Source organism: Alexandromys fortis, unplaced genomic scaffold (assembly GCF_014885135.2).
Source record: "Alexandromys fortis isolate MF-2015 unplaced genomic scaffold, M_Fortis_MF-2015_v1.1 scaffold_92, whole genome shotgun sequence".
NCBI lineage: Eukaryota > Metazoa > Chordata > Mammalia > Rodentia > Cricetidae > Alexandromys > Alexandromys fortis.
In genome coordinates this window covers 3808483-3828549 of record NW_026067972.1, presented here as the reverse complement: position 1 = coordinate 3828549, position 20067 = coordinate 3808483, and the positions used below count along the sequence as shown (strand labels likewise).

General features: G+C 47.7%; 2 protein-coding genes across 3 annotated transcripts in view; both read left to right on the top strand.

The window, feature by feature from the left end:
- Positions 1 to 11837, top strand: part of Tdrd7 (tudor domain containing 7) — a 73172-nt gene extending 61335 nt beyond the window's left edge. Inside the window, exons 15-17 of the mRNA XM_050155887.1 lie at positions 519 to 1021; positions 4767 to 4927; positions 11387 to 11837. Coding sequence (XP_050011844.1) covers positions 519 to 1021; positions 4767 to 4927; positions 11387 to 11607 — 885 coding nt within the window. The 3' untranslated portion in view covers positions 11608 to 11837. The remainder of the gene's footprint in view (positions 1 to 518; positions 1022 to 4766; positions 4928 to 11386) is intronic.
- A 4179-nt stretch (positions 11838 to 16016) lies between these two features.
- Tmod1 (tropomodulin 1) overlaps positions 16017 to 20067 on the top strand; it is a 70415-nt gene continuing 66364 nt past the window's right edge. The window contains exon 1 of one of the 2 annotated variants that reach the window (XM_050156161.1): positions 16017 to 16099. The gene's annotated coding sequence lies outside the window, so the exon portion shown is untranslated. The remainder of the gene's footprint in view (positions 16100 to 20067) is intronic. The other variant, XM_050156160.1, reaches the window with a different exon arrangement.

The window sequence follows — 20067 nt, the reverse complement described above, 5'->3', positions numbered from 1 at the left end:
TCCATCTCTTCTCCCCTGTCCCCCGCTCTTCAGTGTAACTGGGGAGGGAAGATGCAGACTAAGAACAAACAAAGAAGTAGGACCTGAGGGCCCAGGTAATTGCCATCCTGGAGTCCTCTGCTGGCTTAAAGTGGGCTCCTGCTGGATCTTTTGCTATTGTCCTGACTCTTAATGCTGAGGATGGCTAGCAAGTGCGTGGAAGCTTAGTGTATTCATTCAACTCTAGATTTTGGAATGTCATTAATTTAAAGATGCTACATTGTGCCTCTTCTCCTCAGTGGCAGCAGCCACTTCTTACATTACATGTTTATTTTTCAGTTGTTATTTCCATAAGATTTGCTGGTGTCTTAGAGATGTTTTGCCTCAGTACCTATTAGACTGTGAGAGGTCATTCATCTTACCATAAATTACTGTTCTACAAAATACTCTGCTTTGATATTTAAGATTAATATTATAACTGCTTCTCAGAATTTAGTGTCAACATGGATTTTCTAAATTTCTTTTTACATCTTCCAAAGGTTACAAAAGTGGATGAAACCAAGGGGGTTGCATATGTGTATTTATTTACTCCTAAGAACTTCCCCGATCCTCACCGCAGCATTAACCGGCAGATCACAAACGCAGACCTGTGGAAGCACCAGAAAGATGTGTTTCTGAGTGCCGTGTCTGGTGCGGTCAGCTCGCCTGGCGGCAGGAACGGCAGCACACCTGCACCGGGCAGCCCTGGAGAGGGTCTCAGAAAGAGCCACCCAGAGGTCATCAGGAAGCCTCTGCTGGACCACACCAGCTCCTTTTCCTTGGAGGAACTGCCCCCTCCAGTCCACTTTTCAAAGTCAGGGGAACACATGGATGTGTATGTGCCCGTGGCCTGTCACCCAGGCCATTTTGTCATCCAGCCTTGGCAGGAGATCCATAAACTGGAAGTGTTGATGGAAGAGATGATCCTGTACTACAGCGTGTCTGAGGAGCGCCACATAGTGGTGGAGAAAGACCAAGTGTATGCTGCCAAAGTGGAGAATAAGTAGGTCCTGGGCGGGGCCTTTGTTCCTTGGCTAAGAATATGTAGAGTGGTCAGTCAGGAGGGTCCTTAGTTTCCCCAGGGATACTTGGCCCTCACAAATGAGAATTTTGAGTGAAATATGGATTTGATGAGTTGTGTACATTTTTTCATGTTTAAAATGATAACATTAAAAAAATAAAATGATAACATATAAAACTCCAGTAACCATTTTTCTGTTAGGAGTTTTATGCATAAAATGAAGTCTTAACCCTGTTCTCCTATCAGAGAAAATGTTTTTATTCAGAAAGTAATTCTTGCTTTCATTTAATGACTTTTTTAAAATTAAATGTTTATTGTGGAAAACTTAGAGAACAAAAACCTTAAGAAACTGAAACCAGCTTTCCAGATACTACTTGTTAAGCCCCTTCTGTAATTGTTCCAGTTTCGTCTGTGGATTTGTATCACTGGTATTGCTGTGACAGTGCTGTGCTTGCTTTCTCAGGACTAATATTCTGTACTAAACATTTCTCAGAAGCAGCTCTGGCTGAGGATAATCTGTCTCATGGGAAAGCGGAACTAGCGTTCTCTTTAGTCAGTAGGTTCCCAGAGCTGTGTGTGTTACAAATGATAATAGGTATTATTATAAATAATGAACCATTGTTTCCACCCTGATTATTTAGTAAGAGAGTCTTTGGGAAGAAACTGACTAGTTGAAAGATGCCCAGGTGCCCAGCATATGCTGTCATTTGCTTCCTGGCACTTGTGGTACCTTCTTAATGATGTCATGCATTGTTTGTTTCACTGCCCCTGGGCCCTCATTGGTGGTGTTTGGATCCACACCCTCTTCCCCCAGACCCATCGGGGTATGCTGGGTGTGCTCCAGTGGAGCACAATCTCCCCACTCCGCATTCATGCTGTGGGGTCTCAGGAAACGAAGAGCCACCTTAGGGGAGACAAGCTTCTTAGTGCTGAACACAAATCTCTTTCTCTCTCTCTCTCTCTCTCTCTCTCTCTCTCTCTCTCTCTCTCTCTGACATACACACACTTTAAAAGATCAAACTGCTAAATTTTTAAGCAAAATAATTTTTTATTTAAGGTAGTAAACATAGGCATATAGAAAATGTCGTTTTTATGGGAGGAAAAAACAATTTTTGACTCTAAAATGTGAGAGAGAGTAATGGTGTTCACTTTGAAAAGCACGAGCCTGCTTCCTCCGTAGACGTCCTTCTTACCATGTCACTTTGTAAGCTTGACCGGTTTTGACTCAGTTCATATACCTCCATCGCAGCAAGGACTCCTTACAGGATAATTTATAACAAAACCGCCCTCGCGTTAGCTGTCGTTGGGGAGGGGGGATGATTAGTGTTGGGAAGGCCTGCTGGGGAGAGGGAATTACCTCCTCACTTGCCCCCAGCTGTGCCTGTTGGCAACTCTGTCCCAGGACTTGCAGTCTTTAGCCAGCTAATTGTTCAGGGATAATAGATATTTTATAGTAAGAATATATCAATCTGTTTTTTTAAAGTATCATAAGTTAATCAGTGTTAAGTGTTTAAAGCTTCTAAAGACTTGGGACTACTGAATTTTATTCCCAGCTATAAACTAACACGTAGGAATTTGACACTTTTTAAAAATTGTTGTGCTCTCCAAATCTCTTAAACAGAAGCACCTGGAAATAGCATTAAAAGCCCTGATTCTCCTTTCTCACCCAGCCTGAGGCTAAACCTGGGGAAAAGGCCCAGCATCAGTGTTTTTATCACTCTGGGACATGTTTGCTCGGAAATTGAGGTCTAGTCCAAACCAAGCTTTTTTTGTAAGCTTCAGAGTTCAGCTCCTAAGAAACACCCCACTTCCTGCCTGAACTTTTTCCTGCTCTGTACTCAGTGGACTGGGAACACGGGCCATCATCATTTGTCCCCTGTAGCCTAAAGATGATGCTGTTGGCAGAAACCACGTGTATTTATTGTACCCCTTCTGTCTCTTACAAATGGGCTGCCTGGCATTACCACCAGGAAATGCCCCCTCCAGTCAGCTCTGCAGTTTCCTTCAGCTTATCTTCAGATGGTGGCTGTCACTTGCTAAGTGTCTGTTGTAATGCCAAGGATTGAGCTAGATGCTTCCAATCAAAAATAAAATAAAATGTTCTACATGAGTAACCGAGGCTCAGGCAGGAGTGACACCTCATCAGGACAGTGGGCCAGGGCTTTCCCATTCAAGTGTGCTTGACTTCCCAACCCCAGGTACTTATCACGAATCCTTTCTGTGTCCCAGCTATCGAGGCTCATGCATTCTTGCGTTCTTTTTTTTTTTTAAGCTTATTTTAAGGTTTATTTATTTTTAATACATTTTAATTAATATATAATTACATCACTTTCCCCTTTTCTTTCCTTCCCCCAGCCACTCCCATGCCACCCACTGTCAAATTGATAATCTCTTTTTATTATATATATATTTATGCATATATTTGTACAAAAACTTCAGCAGAACCTACTGAGTTTAGTTTGTTCTTTGTGCATGTATGTTTTCAGGGCTGACCACTGCAGAGCCACTTTGGCAGCACAATCCTGGAATTTGCGTTCTATTTCTTGAGTCTGCCCCAGACTGGCCTCATCATAGGCTGCTAGCTGTGTTTTCACCTTGGGGCTGCTCTAAGTTTCTGGCTGATAAACTTGTTACAGAGAATGCCCGGTCCTTCCACCAGAGGACAAGTCCAGTAGGCCATTCAGTTGCTAAGACATCGTAGATGCTTTGTCTTGAGCCGTGATGCCCTCTTCCTACAGTTGAGATCATAGACTTTAGACTGGTCCTTCATAGGTTCACCTTGAAGTCTGTTTTGTTTTTATCATTTTAACTAGTGACACAGTTAAATGAAGAAAACACACTCGTGTGAATTTCTGGTGCTTTTAGCCAAACTAAGTACTTCTCTGTGCCCGACTGCCCTTTGCAGGTTGATTATTTTAGGGGCAAGCTGGGTTTTATGGGTTTTTTTTTTTAACATTTTTTTTGCATGGGATAATTCAAATAATCAATTTTTCTTTTCATTTAATTTTAAAAAAATTTAAAAAGTTAAGTGCATGCATATTTATCTGTGCTACAGAGACCAGAGAGGGCATTGGGTCCCCTGGAACTGAAGTTAAAGACAGGTGTGAGCTGCCATGTGGGTGTTGGGAGTTGGACCTGAATCCTTTGGGAGAGCCCCCGGTGCCTCAAATTTTTTTTTGTTTTAAACAGAGCAAACGTAGATTGGTTGAGGATAAGAGAGAACTGAGAACGGGAGGGGACCCAAGGGAGGAACACCCTAAAATAGCCTTTGTTGAAAACTTGGAATCCCTCCCCAGCCTGCCGCTGAGCCCTCTATGCCTGCACCATCCCTCACTGGAGCCTCATGGGGTATTTTCTCTCCAACCACCACGTCTCAGCTCTGCTCTCTTTCCCACCTGCATCTTCCTTTCTCTCTCGCAGACACGGACCATGTACAAATGTGGCTGCCTTGTGTGTCTCCAGGACGAAGGGATCCCTTGCTTTGTCCTGACCAGCCGCATGGTATCTGTGTCAGCCTGTGGATGATTGACAGTGCAAGAGTCACTGCCTCCCCCCATGAGCCCTATCCAAGGACTAGCACAGCCGGCAGTGGTAACCCCTGAAGAAAGCAGCCACAGTTGCTTCCAAACTCCCATGACTGATTTTTAATGTACCCTGTAATGCTTCCCTCCCTTTGGAATGGGTGTTGACTTCAGCCGTTCTTCTTTTCAATCCAATGTGCTTCCAGGTGGTACCGGGTGCTATTAAAAGGAACCCTGACCAATGGGCTGGTGTCCGTGTATGAGCTGGACTACGGCAAGCATGAGCTAGTCCACCTAAGGAAAGTGCAGCCCCTGGTGGATGTGTTCCGGAAGCTGCCATTCCAGGCGGTCACCGCTCAGCTTGCAGGTAATTTCTGCAGTGTGACTCAGCTGCAGTGGGGTTTAAACCCTCCTCTATTCTAGGTTCTTAACAGTGCAGGATCACTAGTTAGCCTTCTGCATGTTGTTTTAGCTTTTTTAATGCTCATACTATCCTGCCCGTGATGGAAGTCATCTTATGCTCAGTCGTCTATTCTCCTTCTGCTTTCTGACTCTGGTTACATGCCTGATACTATTTCTAAAGCTGCAGTCCAGGGACAGATACAGGGTTGCATCCTGGTTCTCCTCATTTACAGTTTTCCCATTTGGGAAATATAATGTCCTGGATGGGCTAGTTGTCACCCACCCACCCACCCCCCCAGAGTTGTAGATTGAACCCAGCATCTCATTTGTATGAATGTCAAGCACAGGTCTTTAGCTGAGCTACACCCCTAGCCTCTGTTAATTGTTTTGATGGGTGTAAAGCATTCCATTGAGTCAGAATTTCCCTGTAAACAGTAGTGAAACAGTATTTTGTGTGGACAGTAATGAAAACAAGCAAAAAGCAGTGGAAACTTTGAACCCAAATAACCAAGAAGCAGAAAGTGTAATTGTTTTATGCCAAAGTTTACTGCATAAACTATAGCAACATCACACAATCACAAAACATAGGGACAAATGACTTTCCTGTTTGCATCACAGTACAGCTTACAAATACATAACTTTACCCTGTATTGACATTTGGCATGCTTGTTTAGTAGCTGTACAGTGGCACGCTCTGTAGTGTTGTCCAGTGAGGTCTTCCATGCTCTTCTGAGAAGCAGTTCAGATGTGATTCCACTGTAAGCAGCTGCTGGGGCCCCTTAGTTTGAGCAGAGGACCTGGAGGCCAGCAAGACACCTGGGCTCTCTGTGCCCTGCCTTCCCTGCCTTCCCTGCCCTCTGTGCTGGGATATTTGTCCCTGCAGCCACCCTGTGTCACTTGACCCTTTGCTGCTGCCTTAGGCCTTGGCATCGCCTGCCCCAAACGACATGGGACAGTTGGGAAAGCTGGGTAGACAAGGGCATGTATGCATTCTTTGCTGGCTGTCCAGCTGCTGGTGGGAGGCTGGGCAGGGTCTTATTGTGAAATACTTGCCATTCTCTTGGCCTTACTGCCAGGGCTCAAAGCAGCTTCCCATGATGACTGAAGATAAATCAGAAACAGTGCTTTGTGTGTGGCGTGGTCACTAGTCAGTCTGCTTTGGACTTAGAATTTTCGTTGGTTTCTTTAGATTTAATGTTTACTTTTTCTTCATTTCCACTTTGAACACCCAAGTTTAGCACATTTTGTCAAATACAGCCTCTCACTGCCAAGAGAACTCTCTGAGGGATGAGCACCTAGTGTCCCCGCCACCCAGCAGGGCCTCCAGCTGCCCTCTGAGGGCTTTCTGTAGTCTAACCCATGGTGCTGTAAATGTTTCCCTAAGCACTGCGCTTGCTGCGCACCACACCTTCCCTGTGCTGAGTTTTCATGTTCATTTAGCTCAGAATATTTTTAAATCCCTTTAGGGGTTTCTTCTTGGCCTCTAAGTCAGTTGAAATCATGTTCTTCCTTCTTGATATTGTGGGATTTTCCCTCTTAGCTTTCTGTTGAACTCCATTGTGGTTTCTCTTGTTTTGAATTGTTCCAGTGTGTTTGCTGTCCCAGAATATGACTCCATGAAAGCTTGAGGATTATAATCTGCTGCTACTGGATGAAGTGGCCTGAAGATGTTGCTTACATCCAGTACTATAGTGTTGAGTTCAGTGTGTCCTGCTGGATCTATATGCCTCCTCACCTCCCCTCTCTCTCTCTCTCTCTCTCTCTCTCTCTCNCGTAAGGGGTTGGTCCACCCACTGAGACAGTGTTCCTGTTTTAATGAGAGCCCACCAAATCCAGCTGGTCCGGGCCTGAATGAACATGTGATGAAACCAGACTCTCTGAATGTGGTTGACAATGGGGACTGACTGAGAAACCATTGTTAAAGGCACTGGGACTTGTTTCTCCTGCAGGTACTAGCTTTTTTGGGATCCTATTCTTCTTTTTCTTCTTCTTCTTCTTCTTCTTCTTCTTCTTCTTCTTCTTCTTCCTCCTCCTCTCTCTCTCTCTCTCTCTCTCTCTCTCTCTCTCTCTCTCTCTCTCTCTGTGTTGTATATGTGGTGTACATGGGGGAACAGGGATTGTGTGGTAAATATGCATGTATGGGGAGGAGTGTGTGTGATGTGTGTGGTGTGTATGTGCATATGCATGAATGTGTGTTTACAGGTAGAACAGGTGCTAGTGCCATACCTGTTGGTTCTTATTGGACAGCAGAAGTCAGTGTCAGCCTCCTGTTTTGCTCTGGCCTTTGTGTCTGGAGTCAAGGCCTTTCCACTGGATGTGAAGCTCACTGGTTGGCTGACCGGCTGGTCAGTGAGCCTCAGGGTTCTCCTGTCTCGCCCTCACAGTGCTGGAATCACTGGCATGCATCATCACGAGTGCCTGCGATTCAAATCCTTGTGCTTCCATGTTGCCTGCTGAGCCACCTCCCTAGCCCAGGTTGGCTGTTCTGGCAGGGACTGCAAAGTCTCAGCAGCAATGGTGGGTACATCTGTTTCTTCCTGAACTGCAACTCTAGCCAGTTTTGCCTGGAGTGTGGTGTGATATTGGGTGTGTCCACATTAAGGATCTTTGATTCTTTCTGGAAAAGGAGCCTTTGCCACTGCGTTATGGTTCTCTGTCCCCGATAGCTTTCCTCACACTGAAGTCTGCTCTTTCTCAAGTGAATATCCCTGCATGATCATTCCCCATCCCGGTACCTGTGTTATGTGTGTCTTTCAAGTAAGTTTCTGTTATATGCATATAACTGGGTCTTGCTTTTTTATGTACTCTGATCATCTCTTTTAAGTCATATGCTTAGACCAGTGATGTTTCTTTAAACATTTAAGGACTAGGGAGGTAGGTCAGTTGGTAAAGTGTTTGCTGCCAGTACAAGTTTGATCCCCCAAACCGTGTAAGAACATCTGGACTTGGTGGCTTCTTCATTGTAACCCCAGCATTGTGGCAGAGATCTTGAAGGTTCCTGGCCACTTAGCTCAGCACACTCAGCAAGCTTCAAACCAGTGAAAAACCTTGTCTCAAAGAAACAAGAGCCAGGTGGCTTCTGAGGAACAGTACCCAATGTTGGGCCCTCTGACCTCCATGTAACAGTCGCACACACGTGCAGATTACCTGCATTTACATGGGTACCCATACATACAATCTCATTATCAATATAGCTAGATTAATGACCACCACATTTATTAGTTTTCTAGTTATCTTTGTTCATCATTCTTATTTTTGCCTTCCACACTCTGTCTGTTTGTGTGTGTGTTTTGAGACAAGGTCGCCCAAAACCCATGTTGCCCTCAAAGTCATTATGTATCCCAGGCTGATCTTGACCTCCTGATAGTCTTGTCTTCAGATCCCCAGTGCTGGGATTGCCAGTGCATACCACCATGCCTAGTTGGCTTCTGTGTCTTAGTTAAGCATGTAATAGGAGTCTTCTTGCTTTAACACATCAATTTTATTTCCTTTTCTAAAGACTGGCTTTAGCCTGGGGAGGTGGTTCAATAGATAAAGCACTTCCGTGCAAGCCTGAGGACTCGAGTTCAGTTCCTAGAACTCACATAAAGGCCTAGTAGGTCCGACAGCCCACTTGGTGGTCCCAGCACTTCAGAAAGAGACAGGGAATCCTGGGTAGCTCATCTAATGGGATCAGTAGACTCTCGGTTCAGTGAGAGACTCTGGCTCAGTAAACAGGATGGCAAATGACAGAGGAAGACGACTCGTGAACTTTTGGCCTCTACATTTATATACATGCATGTTTGTGCACCTGTACACACGGGAAAAGGGGGACCTTGTCAGTGGTTGCCCTGGGATCTGTCACCTACATTTACAGCTAATGTGTGTGTGTATATGTGTGTGTGTGTGTGTGTTGAGATGGGATCTCATTTGTAGCCCTTGAACTCACTGTGCAGCTGGAGGATAACCTTGAACTCCTTTAATCCTCTTCCCTTTACCTCCCAAGTGCAATGTGTGTGTGTGTGTGTGTGTGCGCGTGCATGTATGTGTACATGCACATGTGTGCATGTGTCAACCAGAAGACAATGTCAGGTGTCTTCCTCAAATGACTCGAGGAAGTCACTCTCCACCTTGTTCTTTAAGATGAGCTCTCAGTGAACCTAGAGCTGAGTGACTCTGCTAGGCTGGTAGGCAGCAAGCTCCAAGGATTCGTCCACCTGCCTTTTATCTCCCCAGTGTTGGGTTATGCACATGCACCCCCATACCTGGCTTTCACATCAGAGCTGGGAGTAGAGACTCAGGTTCTCGTTCACGTATGGTAGGTTCTTTACCAGCTGAGCTGTCTCCCCAGCACGCAAGGCTGATCTTTACTAGTGCTCTTCCCCTTCAGAGTCAGTACTAATACCTTACAAACTTCATAAAACAAAAGAATCTTAGAGCAAAATACTTTCTTCCTCTTCCCCATGTATTACTGCAGCCATTTGTTTTGCTTATGTATACAGCTTGAATAATCAAACACTTTGATGGTAGTAATTGGAGCGCCCTGTTACCTACCACTGGGTCAGTTACATGTAAGAGCAGCCCAGCAGGGCACCAGGAGGCTGAGGCAGGAGGGTTGTGAGTCTGAAACCAACTGGGCTGCATAGAGAGACATAGTCTGACAAACAGAGGAACAAAAGAATGCATTTGCCTCCCTTCTCACTCTCTGATGCTTTTCCTGTTAGCTTAGACCCATTTTATTTTCTGTCTCTCTAAAGGTCTTTCCTCACTCCTTCTGAGGCAGCCTGCTCACAGCAGACTTCACCAGGATTTTGTTTGTCCAAGAGTCCCTTTCTCCTTCTCTTTTGTTTTTCTTTTCTTTTCTCCCTCCACGCCCTCCCCCAGGAGTCTTGCATGCCTGGGAAGTGCTATTGGGCCTGCTCCAGCACTTGGAGGGCCAGGGCCACCTGAGCAGGGTGTGCAGTTGTAACTGGTGAGCGGCTCAACCTCTTTGCCTCTTTGCTCCTGTGGCTTCTGGTGTCGGGTGTAAGTCTGATCTTTGTCTGTACCTGAGCTGTTCTCCCTCCTTTGGCTCCTTTCACAACTTTACTGAAGTCAGATGTGGTGTGTGCAGCGATGTGTTTACTGTCTTTGGTGTGACCCTGATTTGAGGTTGTCATTCCTGCTCAGGAGCTGCTTCTGTCCCCTGTCTTCTTCTCCTGGTTCCCACTACACTCATCTCCACACCTTCCTAGCTGTCCCAGTTCTTAGCAGTTCATGCTGGGTCTCCTTTCCAGCCATCTCTTTGCTTCAGTTTCTGAAGCTTCTGCTGCCACATTCTTGAGGTCAAAGACTCTTTCCTTGACCCTGTGGAGCTGAGCTCTTTTCTCTTTCAGTGTTTTCCTTGTTGTTCCCAGCATTTCTCTCTCTCTCTCTCTCTCTCTCTCTCTCTCTCTCTCTCTCTCTCTCTCTCTCTCTTCCTCTTATTCATATTTTTAAATTTTCCATATTTCTGCAGAAATCACACATTCTCTCCTTTTGGTGCCTAGGATGGACCCCAGACCCCAGGGATGCTGAGCAAGCCCTTCTCCACTGTGGTACCTCAACAGCACCATCCTGTTCTTAAATGTAGCCTGTCTCCTCCACTGAAACTCTCAGCTGTCACTCAGACTTCTTTAAATTCCTGGTCTTGACTCTCCAGCATTCCTGCCATGCTGACTGATTCTGAGGGTGGTTCAGTCTCTTCAGACTGTAGGCTTGGCCTTTAGTATCACTTGTTTTGGTGGAGGTGAACATGACGCCTGGGTAAAAGTCATTTCTGAACAGGCCCTCACTGGTGTAGTGTGAGGTGTTTGGGACTGGGGGTGTCTGTAGCCCCATAACCGGGTACCACATGAGTCTGGTATGAACTTTCCTAACTGTCCAGAGTCCCTCTTGAGGGGAGAAGGATGGCTGTGGGCCGGAGGGAGCTGTGTAAGAACTGCGCAGCCTCTAGGTCCTTGGGCTCAGATGAAGTATTGTGCTCTTCGTTATGACTCTCAATGTTATAAAACAAAGTGCACACAGATCATCCAGCCAGTCTTTTCTGTTAACTTACTTTTAACCTGTTGTGGGGAAACCATTCTGAAAAATGTCACAGTGTTGGTACTGACACTATTCCCTCTGGCTCTCGATTTTGCCAATCTACAATTTAGGTGTAGGAGATGGAAGCGGTCATCACTATGTCCCTTGGTAAACAGCATGGAGTCACTTCTGTAGCAGGTCAAGGCTTACAGAAGTGTCTCCATTCAGGAAAGAAGAGTTGTAAGCCAGGGAACATGGATCAGCAGTTTTTCTGACATAGGCAGGTCTAACCTAGAATACTTCAGCTACTTTGGAACTGATTAGGTAGTTCTCCCTCCTGTTGACTCAGGGAAAGGCAAGAGTGGCCACTCACTGCCCCCCTCGCTTCCTGTCTTTCTCCTAGGAGTGAAGTGCAGCCAGTGGTCGGAGGAGGCTTCGATGGTGTTCCGAAATCACGTGGAGAAGAAACCCCTGGTGGCATTGGTCCAGTCAGTTATTGAGCACACTAACCCTTGGGACCGGAAAGTAGTGGTCTATCTAGTAGACACATCGCTGCCAGACACTGACACCTGGATTCATGACTTTATGTCACAGTATCTGGTGGAGCTGTCAAAAGTTAATTAATCACTGCTTGAGACCCCAACAACTAATGCAGGTTGTTCTCTAAGCAATAACAAATGTGTAGTAGGCTTATTTTTACTACATGGCTCTGACTGTTGTGGAGGATTGAAAAGAATATGCTTTGTTTGGTGAAAGATATTTAACAAGTTTTGTTTAACACAGTTGACTTTTCAAAGAAAATTGCACTTGAATTATTAATATAATATTAGAATAAAACATTTAGCAATGTAAAACCCGATGTCTTAGTTTGCTTTCTAGTGCTGTGATAACCACCATGACCAAAAGGAACTTAGGAAGAAAGAGTTTGCTTGGCTTGCAGATTACTGTCCACCATCAGGGAAGCCCAGGAAAGGACTCAAGCAGGAGCTAAAGCAGGAGCCATGGAGAAGCTCTGCGTCCTGGCTTGTCCCCATGGCTTGCTTAGCCTGCATTCTTATACCTCCCAGGGCCACAGACCCAGGGGTGTCCCTGCCCACAGTGAACTTGCTCTCCTACATCAGTCCTTAATCAAGAAGATGCTCTGGGGGCTGGAGAGATGGCTCAGTGGTTAAGAGCATTGCCTGCTCTTCCAAAGGTCCTGAGTTCAATTCCCAGCAACCACATGGTGGCTCACAACCATCTGTAACGAGGCCTGATACCCTCTTCTGGCCTGCAGGCATACACACAGACAGAATATTGTATACATAATAAATAAATAAATAAACAAACAATTAATAAAAGAAGATGCTCTGTAGACTGGCCTACAGGCCAGGCTTATGGAGACATTTTCTCCGTTGCAGCACCTACTTTTTAGATGGTGTGAGTTGTGTCAAGTTGGCACGCTAACCAGCACACTGACTAACTACCTTGCAATCACTAGGTATTCCTGGGTATTCTGATTCTAAGGTGAAAGCATCCATTGCCACTTATGTCTGCATTGCAGTGTTGGGGTCTTCATCAGGAAATTGAGAATATAATGAATATAATATAGTGACTCTGGTTCACTCTGGTGTCGTGATGGGTCCTAAAGCAGATTGCCCTAAATGTGTGTACATCAGTACTGATACAGGAGCAGCCAAGCACAACAGTGTACTCGCTGCCAAATCTTAAAAAAAAATTAGATTTACATGTGTGTGCACACGCACGCATGTCACAGCACACATGGAATCAGAAAACTTGGGAGTGGGTTCTTGTTCCTCCCATTGTGTTCAGGAATTGAAATCAGCTCATGAGTTTGGCAACACGTGCCTTTACCTGGTTAGCCATCTCAGGCTCTCTCTGACCTCCCTCCCCAGCCCTGCCTTCTGTACCTGTGTCCAGCCACATGGACCTTTATCGGGAGCCTGGGCCCCTCTTACCTCCATCCAAGACTACTGACATTTCAAACGAGACTCATTTCCCTCTAAGTTCTCAGCCTGTGGTTTGGCTCCTTCTGCTCTAGCAGTTTTCACGTTGGTGCCCCCCTGGCCTCCCAGTCCGGCCATGAAACCTTCCCGGTGCTTCCCCTTCTACTTCTTGTACTTTGTTCTCGGGTTTTGTTTGGTTTTGTCTCAAAATAAAGTTCTTGCTATGTAGTCCAGGCTAGCTTCAAACTTGAGGTCCTCCTGCTTCCAAGGCACTGGGATTATATCTACCAAGACTAGCTCTCCAGTGTAGTTGGAACACGCCTCTCCTGATGCCCTAGATGCACTGTGTCAACGGTGAGCAGCTGTCAGGTTGTCTCAGTCATATCAGAGACGGACCCTAGTCATTCCTTTACCCAGTAGCACACCATGGGTAGTAAACAACCATCTCTCATGGGCAGACAAGATGTCTGCAGTCCACATCCCACCTTTGCTGACGGCTGACTAACCACGTGGTCACTGCCTGTACCATTTCAGCTTTGTAAGTGTCACGTGATCACTTCCGGTGTCACCCAGATAGACAAGATGACGCTGTGCAGGTCAGCACGTGCTGGCTAATTGATGGACAGACAGATGGGCAAATGGACGGACAGTAAGCTTTAGCTGTGGGTAAGAAGAGGTGGAGAAGCCCCAGACCAAAGGCAAAATGCTGGAATAAACACACTGAAGACATCTTGACATTCTTAATTAGAATATTAGGACAGACAGCCAGGTACAGCAGGCAGGGGAGCAAGCCAAGCGAATGGATCACTGCAGTGTGAGCAAAAAGCGGCTGTTGCGTTGAGCACACTGCGTTTGAGCGATAGACTGCTGGGAAGGTGCTCCTGGGCTGTGGGCAGTGAGACGTGAGTGGACCTCAGGGGAGAAGTCCAGGCTGCAGGCAAACATTCTTACAGCTGTTTGTTTTGAGTTGAGGAAATGTAGGGAAAACAATCATAGAAAAAGAAAAGACCAGGTTGTAAAAGGTTTTCATCTTAAACATGTATAATGTATTCTAGTTTTAAGAGAAAATGTGTATTTAAATCTGTCATGAATTCATATGCCAATGACTAATTGATTATGAAATAAAAATTCTTCCAAAATCTCAAGATTTAAGAATAATTCCACCAATGATTAGAGCAATTATTTATGGTGAAATAAAAATTTTGTACAGAACATAAATGTTTAAGTGAATTAAGATGTGTTAATGTTTTTCATAGTGATTTCATAGTTTTTCTGACAACAGAAAGGGCACAAATCCTTGAATTGTGTGCTGTCAAAGGAAGACTTTTCTATTTCACTGGCTTAAGAAATATTTCCATTCTTAAAGAAAGCAATCATGTTCATTGGTGCAAAGATACAATTTGTGATGTGAGGTAGCTTGACACCTGGATGAATTTGGTCCCTGCCCTGGACTGCTGAAGTCCAAAGTCAGTTCCAGGTGGGCTAGAGGCCTGAGTGTGAGAGACTGAGATAGGAAGTGATACAGAACACCCGTACTAGGAGAGTTCCTAAGCAGGACACTGCTCTCAGAAGGTCAAGAGGGCGAAGGGCAGAGGGCACGGATATATGCTGTTATATATGTGATACATGTAACCATACAGTGTTGACGTATTGAATATGTTCAATAAAAGTAGACAAGAAATTTGAACAAACATTTCCTAATAAAATCTAGCTGGCCAATAAACGAAAAGCTGTCCACACATACGGACCTGGGGCAATGCAGATCAGAATCTCAATTATTCTCTCCCAGAGTGGCTACAATGTAGCAGTTCTCGGTAAAACTTTCAAGTAGCGGTTGAGCCCAGTGCTCATCTCTCCTACAGCTGAGCGAGGGCACCCTCTGACCCTGCACTTAGAGCAGCCAGGTGTGTACACTAAAAGTGATCTCAGCCACACTGTATTATCCCAAATACAGCCTTTTAAAATAGGGTGTGTTCTTGTGAAAATACCATATTTATTATGTTCATATGGCACATTCACTCCGTATGAAACCTCTAAATTGAACAGCGAGAAAGAACAGTGTAACAGAAAATAGCCTCAGTATTGAGCTAGAGTCGCTAACCTGGCAGTAAGGGAGGGTCCGTAAGCAAGCGTGGGGGGTGGGTAGGGGGTGGCGGGCACGGGCTAGTGGTTGGCTTGCACAGGTTTTCTCACTGTAAACCTTCAGGAAGCTACACACTAAGGTGTGCCCTGAAAATGTTTAAACATAAGTTATTGGAATTGGTGAGTCCCCGCTTTGTCTAAAGATACATGCTACTTATTCCCTGAAAGGAGCATTCTTAATAGTGTATTATAGGCTTTATAATACAAAAATATGCTTTGGGAAATACTTTTAGTACTCTCCAGCCTTTCTCTTCAGGCATCTACAGCAGAATTAGGGTTTCCCTCACCAAAAACGTTGGGCTAGTCCAACTGAGACATTTCCCTGTGTCTGTTTGGATTCTTTGGTTCGTGAGCCATTTTTTTTTTTTTTAAACACTGAGGCTTTGGGTGTAAGTGGTTTGTTCTGTAGAACACATTAGCCTTTTAAGAAAGCAGAACTTTGGTTCCGGTTATTTTAAGTGGTGATTTCAGACGCTCCATTCTCTCAGCGCTGTGTGGGAGAAGGTGTTCGATTCTGCGTTGAAATTGTGCGTCCACAGATGATGTTTATTAAGACCTGGGCGCGTGCCAGACCTGGCCGACCTATTGGGGAGAAGAGACAGGTTGCCTCTTCAAAGGAAGCAAGGTATAGCCGGGTTTTATTTTACTGGAACATTCTAGACCCCGTGAGAATAAAGATCTCCCCATCTTTGTCCAGATACCTCCAACGTTGCTTAAAATCTTCCCGAGAGAAGTTGCGGAAACCGAGATCAAGGCAGTGAACGACACTTTCACCTGGCTCCGGGCTTGGGGTGGCCCGCCCTGCCGGTGGTCTGTGATTCTCCCAGCGAGTGTCGCTCCCAGAGACCTTGCTGCACCCGGGCGCCCCTGGTGGAGCGGGAGGGCGGGGAGGGCGGCGGGGTGGGGCGGGGCGCGGTGACAGCCGAACAGAGCCCGCCCCCGGCTCCCACCCGCGGCCGCCAGGGAACTCGCCCAGGCCCGGGTTCCGCTCCTTGCCACCGCCCGCGCTCGTGCCGCCTCGCATCTCGGTAAGACCCCCGCCCGCCAGCCCTAGGTCCCCCTCGGCCTCGCGGGGCTCCCTGCCGCCGCACCGGGGCGCAGCCATATCTGGGCAAAATATTCAGCTGTCGCTAGCGCCGAGAAGGGACTGAGCGCGATTCCCTCTATAAATAGCCACCGCCTCGGTGGCCTTCAGGGGGTCCGGATCCCCAGCTTGGCGATCGGGTTGCTGGCCCTCGAGTCCCGGCAGCCTCGCGCGCGCGGTCCTGACCAGGGTGCCTGGGCTGTAGACCTGGTCGCCGAGGGACCTTGGGAGCTGCCCGGGGCGCCCCCCGCGGGCATAGGCACGGTGCGAACTGGGCACTAGCCCGCCTGGGAATCTGGGAAGGAAGGGAGTCCGCGCTGGGGGAACGCAGAGCCCTGACCGCGCACCGATCTGGCGCGTGCGGGAAAAGTTTCCCAAACTGCTGGAGCCAGCGAGGTTTAAAGCACCAGTGGCACTCGCTTTGCGCAGCCAGCCAGGTGGGACGGGAAAGAGCCGGGAGGCTGGAGACCACTGGCTGTTCCAACTCGGGGGTGGCCTAGGCAATCCTGTTTTTTTTCCCTCTGGACCTAGATTTCCCATTTGTAGAGTAAAGTTAGGGTCCTTCGAGGGGATGGGACCCGAGCCCAAGAGAGCAGCCAGACTTGCTCTGAACCGCCCACAATTCCTGCACCTGTTCTCCGGTTTCAGACTAGGGATGCTGGGGACACAGCTGCAGAAGTCAGGTCCTGGCTTAAGACCCACTAGGGCCCTCGGAATAGCTTGGGAAGTGTGCCTGGGGTGCTTGGGGACATCTCTAGCCTGAGTAGCTTGGCAAACAAGTGACCAAATGAACTGGGCAGGCTGGGGGAATTCAGTTCCCTGACTATGTGACACCCATGATAGTGCCTTAACCACGCAGCCCCTATTCTCTCCTTAGTTCCCCTCCCTCAGCTGGTGCTCACCTTCTCCGGTGAGTCCTGAAGATCGCCTGGCCCCAACAGAGCCAGAACCTAAACCCAGATCCTGGGTTCCGGGGAAAGGACACCCATAAAGCTGATCTTTCTCCCTAGGTCACCACCACTGTTGCCCTCAGCCCCGTGCTCAAGGTCATGCATACCCGGCTGCAGTCGGCCTGTCTTTCCCTGACCTGTCTGAGCACCTCTGTTGATGGCTGGGACTTTCCCAGGCTGGAGTAATAGCGTGAAGGTTCTCTCTAGTACTGGATTTGGAGATTCCTCGGGTTTCTCCAGCCTATCTCTGTGCTTCACAGATAAAGGAGGGAAGGGGGAGGCGAGCCAAAGGAAGGTTCCCACTGACTCCAAACCTCACAGTAAGCCAGCAGTGAAGACAAGGGACCTGTCACTCTGGCATCTTATCTTTAATGAACTAGTCGCACAGTCCACCCTTTAGACAGCTATTGGCCCTTGGGTGCCTAGCATCCTAAGTGGGAAGCTAAAGTCCTCTAAAAATAGCCTCGGCCCACCTTATCAGAGTCTCACACCTTCTCCCTCCTCTTGGGCAGGGCTCTTTGCTGCAACTTAACTGCAGAAAGCAGGGACTAGGTGGTGTCAGCTCTAAGTAATAAAGGGGGGGTTGGCCTGGAGCTCAGGGCCCTGGCTCCAGTCCCAGCTCTGTTACCCACCCAGCATGACCTTGAGAAACGACCCAGTGGACAAGATGGTCTTCAGTGGAGCTGGAGTGCAGAGGGCTGAAGTTCTTCCAGAAGCCCGCTAGCTTGCAAGGAGATCTGGCACCTATCCTGTGATGAGGACCCAGGGGTTGGGGGAAAGTGACTTTCCAGGAGCTAAGTGGAGATGTGGACAATGACAGTTACTACACAGGGACAGAGTGCTTGAGAAGTGGGGGAAAGCTATCAGAATTGGAGCAGACTCAGGGATCTTAGCTGCAACATGGCAGAGCCTTCAAAAATAGGATCTGTTGGTGGCCCAACTTGTCTCGCCTCAGTTTCCCCTGTGTGCAGTAAGGCTAACAATAGTAACCACTTCATTCAGGCTGTGGAAGGGAGTGATGGCGGGCAAGCCCTGAGCTTAGAACCCGCCTTGGGATGATGTGCTCAGTGAGGCCGAGACAGGAGCTTAAGTCAAGACAGCTGCCAGGGCTTCCTCAAAGCTCAGATAGGAAGAGAGAGCTGATGGACAGTGATAGGAGCTGGGGCAGGGGGAGGCCCGTGTTTATGAGATGGCGAGTGTGGTAAGAGGTAGAAGAGAACCCAGGGGTGACCACAGGGTGCAGGGGAATCTGAGCTGCGTGCCCATGGCAGGATTGAGGACATGTCTCATGTCACTAGGTCTGCATGTGGCTTTCGACCCTTGGGACTTTACTGAGCAAAAAAAAAGAGGGCAAAATGAAACACGTCCCTTGTGCCCTGACTGACTTCAGTATCTGTAAAGGAAGGTGGCAGCGAGCCAGGAAGGGTGAGTTGACCCTGCTGCAGGGGCCTCGTGACCCTGGCTTGCTTCTTTCGGGGATGACGTCATCTATTGATGACTTCTGCTGAGCCCAGTCATATGGCTTCTTCCGGACAGTGTTTTGATTTTTCAGTCTTACTAATGGACCAGCCCAGGCTGCCAACATTTCTAAAGAGGCCAGTTCACTTTCCGTCCGAGCCGGAACACCAGCTAGATCAATTATTTGGCTACCAGGAGTCATTATCAGTTTAAAGCCCGGGGCCTCCTGCTCCTTGGGGTTAACGAGTTCAACCACGCAGCGCTGGAGCCATCTCCCTTGCTGTCTGTTTTGTAACGTCCTCTGGTTTATTACTGATGCTAACAGACTCCCAGTTGCGCTCAATGATAATGAGGAATGAGCTCACTGCAATCAACCTAGGACACGGTCTGGAATCTTCTGGGCTGAGGCGCTGGGTTCTTGTCTGCTAGGAAAGCAGAACAAACTCAGGCATTTATCTCGTCCCTTTCGTGTATCCCCATGGTGATAAACTTTGGGAAAGGCTCAAGATTGCAGTGCCCAGGAAGGTAGGAAGGTAGGAAGGAGGGGGAGGAGGCAGGTCCCGCCCCTATGGCCCTTTCTCCTTATACTCCCAGGGTCCCCAGCCCTAGCTGCTTTCATTCCGGATTAGTAGAGTAGTACCACAAGGCTGTTTCTGGAGATGTCTGTAGTGGATATTGGCAGTGGCCATTGGACATTTCCCCCTGTGCCCAGACGAGCCAAGAAAAGCAGAGGCACCTCGCAACCTCACTCCCCCCTTCTTCATGGACTCATCTTCAGCCTGACCTTTGGGTGCCATGGCTCTAGTGGCCTCTCACCCCCCCCCCCACCTCTGTACCCACCCGACAAGTTCTTGTGTCAGTCTGGACAGCCCCCCTTAGCCTCAGGCTCCTGCATACTGGACAAAGTATGTATGCAGCTCGAGAGACCCAGCTCTGGGTTCTCATCTTGGTCATCAATGACATGGTCCACCAGGGTACCAAGCCAGAGCCTCCCTCCCCTTCACTGTCCCTTCACATGGTCACCCAGTCAGCTCTACGTTTCTCACCGCTCCTATCTGTTCTTAGGTCCACGTGTGCCACTCCAGTCAAGGACTTGGGCCTCTTCACCTGAGGCTCTTGGTGGAGTCTGCTCTCTAAAGGGCTTCCCAAAGCAGAGCTATGGCCTTTTCAATGCTTTTTTTTGGGGGGGGGGGTGGCTGACTCCCCATTCCCTATTGAAGTCCAGGGATTCCTTAACATTAAGCAGGGTCTGAGCCCAGGGTACTTTGAAATCCTGCTAGGTCTGCCCCAGATTCTAGGAGACTTCCCCATGGTCAGAAATATGCCAACATTGTGTGTCTCCTGCCTTTGCCCAGCTCCTCCCTCTGCTTGGAATGCTGCTGTCCCGGTACTCAACCAAAGAGTTTGAAAACGTCGTTTAAAGCCCAGGCCCTTGGTTTCTTATTCGTGCTCCCTTCTAACTCCCAGAGCATCCGCACAAGGGTGCTCGAACTGAACCCAGCTG